The 12,539-nt window shown below is 36.8% G+C and overlaps 1 protein-coding gene across 1 annotated transcript in view; it reads left to right on the top strand.

Moving 5' to 3' along the window:
• The first annotated feature begins 11,369 nt into the window (after positions 1-11,369).
• The window catches only part of LOC121373424, a 47,022-nt gene continuing 45,852 nt past the window's right edge, over positions 11,370-12,539 (top strand). Inside the window, exon 1 of the mRNA XM_041500073.1 lies at positions 11,370-11,559. Coding sequence (XP_041356007.1) covers positions 11,422-11,559 — 138 coding nt within the window. The 5' untranslated portion in view covers positions 11,370-11,421. The remainder of the gene's footprint in view (positions 11,560-12,539) is intronic.

The raw sequence follows: 12,539 nt of genomic DNA, 5'->3' as shown, positions 1-12,539 counted from the left end.
ATTGTAAGATGTTTCCGACTTATAAAATATTTCTACAATTAAACTTACATATTAAATATATATTTTTTGTTTACAATATCAATGTCTGTATATTCAGTGCGTTTCTGGTCATCTTAATATTTGTAAGAAGCCCAAACTGGATTTTGTACGAAAAAATCTTTTTTAGAAAATAAAATGAAATTTAACCTAGTACAAATATTAGAACGATCAGAAACACGTTTAATATACAGCCACTAATATTTTATGCAGGAAATATATTTTATATGTAATTACAATCGTTAAAAAGTCTCAGTTAGTCGATAACATCTTAAACATTGCAGCAAACTCAGGAATGTCCCTTTAAATCTAAACGACAAAAACGTATTCCGTAATCACATGCGGACGTCTTTTTTTTTGCCAAAGTCGTGATTGCATTCCATGATCAGTCAAAGTGTTGTCTAACAAACACCACTAGAGCACATTGATTAATTAATCATCGGCTATTGGATGTCAAACATATGCTGAGTCTTAGAGGAGTGTAATCACTAGAATACATTGGATGTCAAATATTTGGTAATTCTTATAATTTTGTCAAGCGTTTACTGCAGCCGTCTGTATAATATGTTTGTAAACCACCTTGAGCAATGCATCACCGTTTAGTGATCTGAGTTGAATAAAGTTCTGTTCTGTTCTGACACTTAAACATCAGAGGAAGCCCATTACATTTGGTTCTAATGCAGCAAGGGATCTTTTATATCCACTTTCCAACAGACAGGACAGCACATATCACGGCCGTTGACCAGTTGTAGTGCACTGATTGGAACAAGAAATCCATAATCAGATGCACGTCCTTAGGAAGACCACCACTCCGCTAGGAGATTCGTAACCGGATGTACATTTGTTGACAGCACTTGTCTACAAATTACACAAAAATCAAACCACAACGAACGGTAAAAACGTTTGTTTTGTTTAACGACACCACTAGAGCACATTTTAATTATTTATTAAATATCGGCTATTGGATGTCAAGCATATGGTCGTTTTGACACAGTCATAGAGAGGAAACCGGCTACATTTTTCCATTAGTAGCAAGGGATCTTTTATATGCACCACCCCACAGACAGGATTGCACATACCACGACCTTTGAATGCTAGTCGTGTTTCACTGGCTGGAACGAGAAAGAGCCCAATGTGCCTACCGACAGGGATCGATCCCAAACCGAACGCGCATCAAGCGAGCGCTTTACCATTGGGCTACGTCCCGCCCAGAGTTCACGGTAATGCACTTGCAAATCAGAGAATGTACATTTAATTGCCAAATAAGGTCACGAATGAGTCTAAACTAATTGCACGGCTGCACTGGTTGCACTCATCACATAGCACAGGTTTTTAAGCTGTCAAATCGATTCTTTTCACCAGAATAATAAAATATATATTATAGTCCTTCACCAGTACACTAAAATATATAAAACCTTTTGAAGTATTCTTGCACTGGGTGCTGTAATCCCGATGGAGTAACAACGTACTCAATCAGAGAAGTAAACATAGAGTATTGCATGACATTCATTGATCTTAGGCGGCCTTCCTTGTAGCAAAATGGAAGATATCAAAGGATACGAATCTTGAGCAAGGCTAAACGTGTCTCGAAAACCCCCCAAGAAAAACCCCACTACTAATTAATTTACTATATATATACCAGTCATGCAATAGATATAAATAAAATAGTAGAGAAGTATTACGTAATGTTTACTTTGCGGAAGACCTATTTTTCATTTACCCCCCCCCAAAAAAAAAAAAAAACACACACCCCAAACGAACACAAAAACAACAACAACAAAAAAACAAAAACAATTAATATTCTCAGCATGGTCTAACATTATCAAGGTTGAGGAGCCTTGATTTCATGACCTTATAATGAAATTATATAATAAACTCAATACATGAATAAATTAAAAAAAAAAATAATATATTAATTTCATAATAATAATAATAATAATAATAATAATAATAATAATAATATAATGTTATTATTTTACAATACCAAAACCACCCAAATAAAGATATGTTTATTTGTAATATTTCTGCACGATTTGATAATTGGCAACAAAAAACCCAAAACGAAAGGCAAACCCTCTCTAATACTTTTGTTCATTAATTAGAAAATAACGGAAGGAAATACATTATTGATTAAATAAATAAATAAATAAATAAAATAATGAGTAAATGAATTAATAAAATAAATCAATCAATCAATCAATCAATCAATAGCGAGGGGAACTCAGAATTTATATTGAAAAAACACCTACATTTCGAAAAAAGCTAATTTGAAAAAAAAAAAAAATTTTCAGTTTGTAAAGGTTGAGTCACAGTATTCATTTTAAATTTATATTTACAATTTTTACGCAAGTCAAATCGAGGATACACCACGGGTTAACGGTTATTATCAAGTTAATATCTCGAGTGCGTACGGGCTCCCATTTTTGTAGGGAGGAAGGCTGGCTTTTGTCCGAATTAAACGAAAATGCCCAAATCTGGATTACAACATATATTCAAATTAGCATTACTACCAAACAGCTATATAGGGTTGTAAACGACTCCCTACACATTTCTGTATGGATTACAACTCATTTTGAGAGTAGAATGATGCAAATATATGGTGAAAAGTCGAATTGGTAAAGTCGAATTGGTATTTGGCAAAATAGTGGTTGATTCCATGAAACTCTATCTAGTGCTTCGTTTGTAGGAGGACAGCCACTCCCGAGGAGATCCTTTACTGAACAAAAATCCTTCCTGCACCTCCATACAGAGGACTGCCACTCCAAAACGGATTTACTAAATGAAAACTAGCACAGGACAGAGTTAATTGGAATAAGTACAGCTGTGGTAACATGCACCCATGAATCACTGTTAAAACAGTAATGATATCAGGTGTTCGTGAAAGATAAGCATCTCCTGCCTCACCGGTGGCACCCGTCATGAGTACTGCCACCACAGCTGTTAAAACCGTCACTTCATCTAAAACGATGACAAATGATGAAAACGTATGCACAAGTTCAACATACGGAACGGCATCAGCCATCACAGTAATGCATTTTATTTAATAGATATAACCATATTTAGATTAAAACGGTTGTCAATTCCCATCTCAGTATTCATTTTAGAAATGGATTTCCACATCGGATAAACCTTGTTTTACAAAGGAGAATTGTTGCAGAAGTTCAAAGCATTATGATATCCACATAATTATAACAAGGTGCATTTAGCACAACAGGTTGTATACTACCAAATCATATCCCATAGACGACAACAGTAACATATGTGGCTAAAACTCCTACCTGCAGCGTATCAGTCGACATAAACGCCACAGATATAAATACTACTACCCCTCACCCTTAAAGTGAATCAGAAAAAATTGGGGATCAAGCTGCTCATTTCTGATATAACGGGTAGCGTCTATGACTACACTAGTTCTGCACAAATTCGAGTACTTTTTTTTACAGGTACTCCATACATGTTTCAAGCACAAGGCTACTTGACACAGTGGTACTAGATGAAATGAAATTGCATACATTGTTTGCCCAGATGAACCTTTTTTTCAACCAACACTCATATTTATCACCAATCACCTCGAACTTTGACCCAGCCGGAAGATATTTGGTTTAGTACTACCAACAGCACAAACAGTGAAGCAGGCTTAGGACGTTTTTGCATAACAAATTATTTCTGTCATTTGCTTACACACTGCAATTAGTGTGGTATACATAAATATGTGTGCTAATTAATCACATTATATATCAGTCATGTCAATAAAAATTGTATATATGCATAGGATCAGAACATATATTACAGTTTCATTTACCAAAAATATAATTACCTTAGAAAAAGTAGACGTTACAGCAGTAAATATAACAATGAGATACAGGTAGATCTGTCATATTTTATACACTTATTTGTTTCAACTTATTTTCGGCTTATATTCAATTAAGGTTCAAGCACGCGGTTATGGACACACACCTCAGCTACCTGGGTTGTCTGTACATGACAATGGGTTCGTTGTTAGTGACAAGTGCGATAGAAGAGGAAGTAGTGGTCTTACGCCCATTAAGTTGTTAAAACTAGCTCTGAGTGGGTTACGAACCCAGTACCTACCAGCCTTATGTCCGATGACTTAACCACGACACCACCGAGGCCAGTATTTTGTACATTACAAACTGCCAATGACGTAATAAACTCTGGTGATAAAAAATAAGCATTAATAAAATGAGAGTGTATGTTGACGATTACGACTAACTGTTTGATATATACTATGCACATATTTACGACTCATCTATAATTGTAATTATAACTATATAAACATTAAAGGGACATTCCTGAGTTTGCTGCATTGTAAGATGTTTCCGACTAATAAAATAGTTCTACGATTAGAATATCAGTGTCTGTACATTCAGTGTGTTTCTGGTCGTAATACTATTTGTAAAGAGCCCAAAGTGGATTCTGTTTTCAAATAATTTCGTACGTACGAAAACATATTTTAGGAAATAAAATGAAATTTAACCTAATACAAAAATTAGAACGATCAAAAACACGTTTAAAGGGACATTCCTGAGTTTGCTGCACGTTTTAAGATGTTATCGACTAACAGAAACTTTTTAACGATTGTAATTACATATCAAATATATTTTTCTGCATAAAATATTAGTGGCTGTATATTAAACGTATTTCTGATCGTTTGTACTAGGTTAAATGTCATCTTATTTCCTAAAATACTGTTTTTTCGTACGTACGAAATTATTTGAAGACAAAACCCAGTTTGGGGTTTTTACAAATATTAAGACAACCAGAAACACATTGAATATGTAGACACTGATATTCTAAACAAGAAAATATATTTATTATGTAAGTTTAATCTTAGAAATATTTTATTAGTCGAAAACATCTTTCAATGCAGCAAACTCAGGAATGTCCCTTTAATACACAGCAACTAATGTTTTATGCAGAAAAAATATATTTGATATGTAATTACAATCGTTAAAAAGGCTCCGTTAGTCGATAACATCTTAAAAATTGCAGCAAACTCAGGAATGTCCCAAAAGCAATAAAATGTGACGATACTTTGATAAACATTCATATCCTGTGAATTAACAGAAGCGCTTAATCTGAGTCGTTAAAACTCGCTCTGGGTAGGAGTCGACACCGGGCTGCGAAACCTGTACCTACCAGCCTTATGTCCGAGGGCTTAACCACGACCCCACCGAAGGCGGTATATGCCTTATCAATTATGCTTAACATTTAGTTCTAATCCAAGAACGATAACCGATGATATTGTCGCCGTCGAACAATCATATAATCAGTGCACCCCTTAAACTCCATATGATAAGTTCTGGAAAAGTTCCAACAATCTTGAAATTTATTTATTGTTGTTATACTACGTCGGTGGGCCCATTGGGCTATTTCTCGTTCCAGCCAGTGCACCACGATTGGTATAGCAAAGGCCGTGGTATGTACTATCATGTCTGTGGGAGATCCCTTGCTGCTAATCGGAAAGAGTAGCCTATGAAGTGGCGACAGCGGGTTTCATACCTCAATATCTGTGTGGTTCTTAACCATATGCCTGACGCCATATAGCCGTAAATAAAATGTGTTGAGTGCGTCGTTAAATAATAATAATAATAATAATAATTTTAAAAAATCCATGTTGTTATACTATAACAAAGATCGTGGTATGTGCTGTCCTGCCTGTGGAAAGTACATGCACATCACCGCTTGCTGCTAATGGAAAACAGCAGCGACGTTTCTCTGAAGACCTCGTGTGAGAATGATCAAACCCGTGTGTGACATCCAATAACCGATGATGAATTACATGTCCGCTCTAACGGCGTCGCGAAACAAAACAATCTCAACTTGTTGTTCTTTTGAGTAGTGTTATGGGACACAAATAGTTGGAATCGTCTAAAAATAGACGTTGTCACATTAATGTCCAGGTTGTTCACACGTCAGTGAAGACAAGATTTGATTTATATGCATAAAACTATTTTCATGATCATTAAAATATTTGGAAAATGCACATTGTATTTTTCTACGGTAAGCCTGTCATATAATGACATGTAGTTTTTGTCTTTGCTGCTTGCTTCTAGTTCCACCACGACCACTACCACTACCACCACCTACACCACCACCACCACTACTACCACCACTACCACTACCACCACCACCACCACCACCACCACTACTACTACCAATACCACTACCACCACCACCACCACTACTACCACTACTACCACCAATACCACTACCACCACTACCACCTACACCACCACCACTACTACCACCACTACCACCTACACCACCACCACTACTACTACCAATACCACCACCACCACTACCACCACCACCACCACAACCACCACCACCGCTACTACTACCACCACTACCACTACCACCACCACCACCACCACCACCACCACTACCACTACTACTACCACTACCACTGCCACTACCGCTATCATTACCACTACTACTACCATTATCACTACCACCACGCCACCGCCACCGCCACCGCTACTGCTACCGCTACCACTACCACTACCACCACCACCACCACCACCACCACCACTACCACTACCACTACCACTGCCACTACCGCTATCATTACCACTACTACTACTATTACCACTACCACCACGCCACCGCCACCGCCACCGCTACTGCTACCGCTACCACTACCACTACCACCACTATTACTGCTACTGCTACTATCACCAGTACCACTACCACTACCACTACTGCTACTGCTACCACTACTACTGCTTCTTCTTCTTGCCATTAATGTCCAGGTTGTTCACACGTCACTGAAGACGACAAGGTTTGATTTATATGCATAAAACAATTTTCATGATCATTAAACTATTTAGAAAATGCATATTCCATTTGTCTACGGTAAGCCTGTTATATAATGTTATATAACTATACTTCCACCACCAGCACCAGCACCAGCACCACCAGTACCGCCACCGCTACTACTACAGCTACTACTAATACTGCTGCTGCTGCTGCTGCTACTGCTACTGCTACTGCTACTGCTACTGCTACTGCTACCACTACCACTATTACTGCTTCTTGTTCTTGTTCGTCTTCTTAATCTTTTTCTTTTTGATCTTCTTCTTGGTCTTCTTCTATTTGTTGATCTTGTTCTTCTTCATAATCATCTTCTTGATCTTCTTCTATTTCATGTAGCCAAGTGGTAAAGCGCTCGCTTGATGCGCGGTCGGTTTGGGATCGATCCCCGTCAGTGGGGTTATTGGGCTATTTCTCGCTCCAACCAGTGCACCACGACAGGTACACCAAAGGCCGTGGTATGTGCTACCCTGTCTATGATATGGTGCATATAAAAGATCCCTTGCTGCTAACCGAAAAGAGCGAAGTGGCGACAGCGGGTTTCCTCCCTCAATATCTCTGTGGTCCTTAATCATATGTCTGACGCCATATATCCATAAATAAAATGTGTTGAGTGCGTCGTTAAATAAACCACTTCCTTCCTTCTTCTATTTGTTGATCTTCTTCTTGGTCTTCATGAATTTGGTTTTGATCTTCTTCTACATCCTGATCACCTTCTTCTTTTTTGATCTCCTTCTTGATCTCTTTTACTTGATAGTCTTCTTGATCTCCTTCTTGATCCCTTTTACTTGATATTCTTCTTGATCGCCTTCTTGATCTCTTTTACTTGATATTCTTCTTGATCTCCTTCTTGATCTCTTTTACTTGATATTCTTCTTGATCGCCTTCTTGATATCTTTTACTTGATATTCTTCTTGATCTCCTTCGTGATCTCTTTTACTTGATATTCTTCTTGATCTCCTTCTTGATCTCTTTTACTTGATATTCTCCTTGATCGCCTTCTTGATCTTTTTTACTTGATATTCTTCTTGATGTCCTCCTTGATCTCTTTTACTTGATATTCTTCTTGATCTCCTTCTTGATCTCTTTTACTTGATATTCTTCTTGATCTCCTTCTTGATCTTTTACTTGATATTCTTCTTGATCGCCTTCTTGATCTTTTTTACTTGATGTTCTTCTTGATGTCCTTGATCTCCTTCTTGATCTCTTTCTTTTTCTTGATATTCTTCTTGATTTTCTTCTTCATAATGTTCTCTTCTTGATTTCTTTCTCTTTCTTGTGCTTCTTGATATTCTTGTGTTACTATAATTATTGTTAGTGGTGGTGAAACACACCAGATCACAAAACAAACTTTTTTCACATTCCAACCAGTGCACCACAAATGAACAAAAGCCGTGATATGAGCTTTCCTGTCTGTGGGGAAGTGCATACAAAAGATCCCTTGCTACATTAGAAAAAATGTATCGGGTTTCCTCTAATGACTACTAGTCAGAATTGCCGAATGTTTGACATGCAATAACCGATGACTAATTAATCAATGTGCTCCAGTGATGTCTTTAAATAAAAGTGCGTGGTTTGTACTGTCCTGTCTAAAGGAAAGTGCTCACAAAAACTCCTTTGCTGCTTTTCAGTAGAAGTAGTATAATATGTGGTGGCAGCGGATTTCATCGCTCTATCTCTTTCTGTCTTGTGGCAGGTTTCATGTGTGTCCTCTGTCTCTGTCTGTCTGTTTGTCTCTCTCTCTCTGGCTCTCTCTGTCTGTCTGTCTGTCTCTCTCTCTCTGTCTGTCTCATTATCTCTGAAATGAGCAGCTTGGCCCCCGGTTTTTTTGTGATTCACTTTAAGGGCGATGGGTGGTAGTATTTATATCTTTGGTGCAGGTAGGAGGTTTAGCCACGTATGTTATTATTGTCGTCTATGACATTTGATTTGGTGGTATACACTCTATATGCACTTCAACTTCAAACTTCAACTATTGACCAGTTGATTCAAGGACGTTAACACTGATCGTTCATATAGCTGTCGTGTCCTTGACCCTAAATCACAGAGGTTCGCTGAAGGGTTTGATTGACAATCAAAGTACATGTAAATGATGAGAATAATAACCACATTGTTTATAACATGTGCGGGCATGGCATTATCCTTCAGGTCATGAAACATCCACGCTCCCTGTCTAAAAATACACAATACAGGTATATACAATTTTAAATTGATACATATTACGGCGTCCTTTCTAAAAATACACAATGCATATATATATATATATATATATATATATATATATATATATATATATATATATATATATATATATATATATACAATGCATGTACACTGTATGTACAATTTTAAATTGCTACATATTATGGCGTCCTGTCTAAAAATACACAATGCATGTATGTACAATTTTACCTTTACTACATATTACGGCGTCCTGTCTAAAAATACACAATTCATGTATATACAATTTTAAATCGCTACATATTATGGCGTCCTGTCTAAAAATACACAATGCATATATATATATATATATATATATATTATATATAATACATGTATATTACACAGTTTTGAATTACTGCATATTATTACTGCGTCCAGTCTGAAAATACACAATGTATGTGTATTAAAGAGTTTTGAATTACTACATATGATTACTGCGTCCTATTTAAAAGCACACACTCCAGGTATATACAGTTTTCAGTTATTATTATTACTGAATACCGAAGGAAGGAAATGTTTTATTTAACGACTCACATCAACACATTTCATTTACGGTTATATGGCGTCGGACACATGGTTAAGGACCACACAGATATTGAGAGAAAAAACCCGCTGTCTCCACTACATGGGCTACTCTTTTTCAACTAGCAGCAAGAGATATTTTATAGGCACCATCCCACAGAGAGGATAACATATACCACGGACTTTGATATACCAGTTGTGGTGCACTGGCTGAAACGAGAAATAACCCAATGGGCCCACCGACGGGGATCGATCTCAGACTGACCGCTCATCAAGCGAGTGCTGTACCACTGGGCTACGTCCGCCCCCATATCGTTACTGAGTCCTGTCTAGAACTTCACAATACATGTATATTCTGTTGTAAATTACTATATATAATATTATTACTATCTTATTATATAATTCAAAACTGTATATTATACATGCATTGTGTATTTTAAAATTACACACTGCGTGCATTTACAGTTTTAAATTACTATATATTATTACCGTGTCCTATCTAAAAATACACAATGCGTGTATAACCGGTATCGGTGGTGTCGTGGTTAAGCCCTCGGACAAAAAGCTGGTAGGTACTGGGTTCGCATCCCGGTACTGGCTACCATCCAGAGCGAACTTCAACGACTCAGTGGGTAGGTGTAAGACCACTACATCCTCTTTTCTCTCACTAACCACTAACAACTAACCCACTGTCCTGGGTAGACAGCCCAGATAGCTGAAGTGTGTGCCCAGGACAGCGTGCTTGAACCTTAATTGGACATAAGCACGAACATTAAAAATACACAATTCATTATACAGTTAAGAATTGTTATTATTACTGCGTCTTAGCTCAGTCGGTTTAGTGCTCGCTTGAGGTGTTTGCATCGCAGGATCGAACCACCTCGGTGGATCTATTCAACTGATTTTTTATTTTATTTTTCGTTGTTAAGTAAAACATTTCCTTCCTATTCGTTGAGATTCATGAGTAGTCTATATTGTGGCATCAGAATTACCAAAAATAACCGTAGCTTAAAATGTGCCAAGGTGTCGTTATATAAACACTCATTTTCTAGTCGTACTGCACATTTTATTTGATTCAGAAATATAAGTTTACTTTGACTAACAACTAACAACACACACACTGAAACAAAAACTACCATTCGCTTGTTGTTTTTTTTCATTGAACGATGTAACTTCAGATAAATATCGCTTTAAAGGGACATTCCTGAGTTTGCTGCATTGTAAGATGTTTCCGACTAATAAAATATTTCTACGATTAAACTTACATATTAAATATATTTTCTTGTTTAGAATATCAGTGTCTGTATATTCAATGTGTTTCTGGTCGTCTTAATATTTGTAAGAAGCCCAAACTGGATTTTGTCTTCAAATAATTTCGTACGTACGAAAAAATCTTCTTTTAGGAAATAAAATGAAATTTAACCTAGTACAAATATTAGAACGATCAGAAACATGTTTAATATACAGCCACTAATATTTTATGCAGAAAAATATATTTTTATATGTAATTAAAATCGTTAAAAAGTCTCTGTTAGTCGATAGCGTCTTAAACATTGCAGCAAACTCAGGAATGTCCCTTTACGGGAAACTACCTAACTCGCGTCTTCCTATTGGTCGCATCGTACCTGTGGCAATCCGTCCAATAGAAACACCCCTTTTGTCACGTTTCTGTAGTACAACTTTGCAAAAAAGCAATAAATTGTCCCTATGAGGTTTTGACTACACCAAGCTTGTCGGCTGCCACTGTCGCTTGAGAACAGTCAGGAGCGTAACGTCTCGACACAACAGATAGCAGAGGAAACCATGGCAGCCACAATGACACCACATTCGCTTGTTATTCTGTGTTTAATTTCCTCCTCGTCTATACGACCGCTTCTAAGCATGTCTCAAGATAAACGAGTCGTTATATCTCCAACAATGGTTGACGTGAATTATTATCTGGTGAGTAGATCCAAGTTTTAACCAAGAAAGTAACTGAAAATCATATGCCGAAGACCGATAAAGTTATGTATGTATAATATACTTTATGATAAATTGGTAACAAGTATAGGCATATTAATGATAATAATAATGATAATAACGATGATGATGATAACTGCTACTACTACTACTACTACTACTACTATTACCACCACTACTACTACTACTACTACTACTACTACTACTACTACTACTACTACTACTACTACTACTACTACTACTACTACTACTACTACTACTACTAATAATAATAATAACAATAACAGCAACAAAAACATAACAACACCACAACACCAACTATAATAATAACAATTACAATAATGATAATCATGATGGTAATGCCATCATCTTTTTAACCGAGGAGATATTTGGTTATTACATGTTAGGTTTTGATTACTATTATATACTTTATTTAAATAGTTTTCCCCAGAAATGTTATGGTACTGCCATTAACCCCTCCACAATGATACCGTTTGTTTTTCATCACCGCTTATATGTTCCTATCTCCCCATAACAGACTGATAGACAGTGTGGTTCCTCCCAGCGCGAACAAGAGGTGTGTGTGTGTGTGTGTGTGTGTGTGTGTGTGTGTGTGTGTGTGGCCGTGGGGGGAGGGGACAAAAATTTAAAACTACAAGTCATTTGACAAATCGAAATTATCGATCAAATATCGAAGGCAAACTTGCAAAGGGAGATATAAATAAGTGTTTCAGTGGGTTTTTTTTTAATGTTTGTGTGTTTTTCCAGATTTTGTAATGGCTACATGCTTTCCGCATTGAACTCGGAAACGTCAATTGAATCCTGCACGTACGCTTTGAACAGCATATATATTGTGTGCGATTATACAAACCTGTGCTCCGACTGTGTGAAAGAGTTTATGGAAGATAATGGTAACAATGCTCTGCCGTACGAAGTTGAACCTTCCATGATAAAATCTCTAC

Source organism: Gigantopelta aegis, chromosome 1 (assembly GCF_016097555.1).
Source record: "Gigantopelta aegis isolate Gae_Host chromosome 1, Gae_host_genome, whole genome shotgun sequence".
Taxonomy (NCBI): Eukaryota; Metazoa; Mollusca; class Gastropoda; order Neomphalida; family Peltospiridae; genus Gigantopelta; species Gigantopelta aegis.
This window is presented reverse-complemented; position numbering and strand designations above follow the sequence as displayed.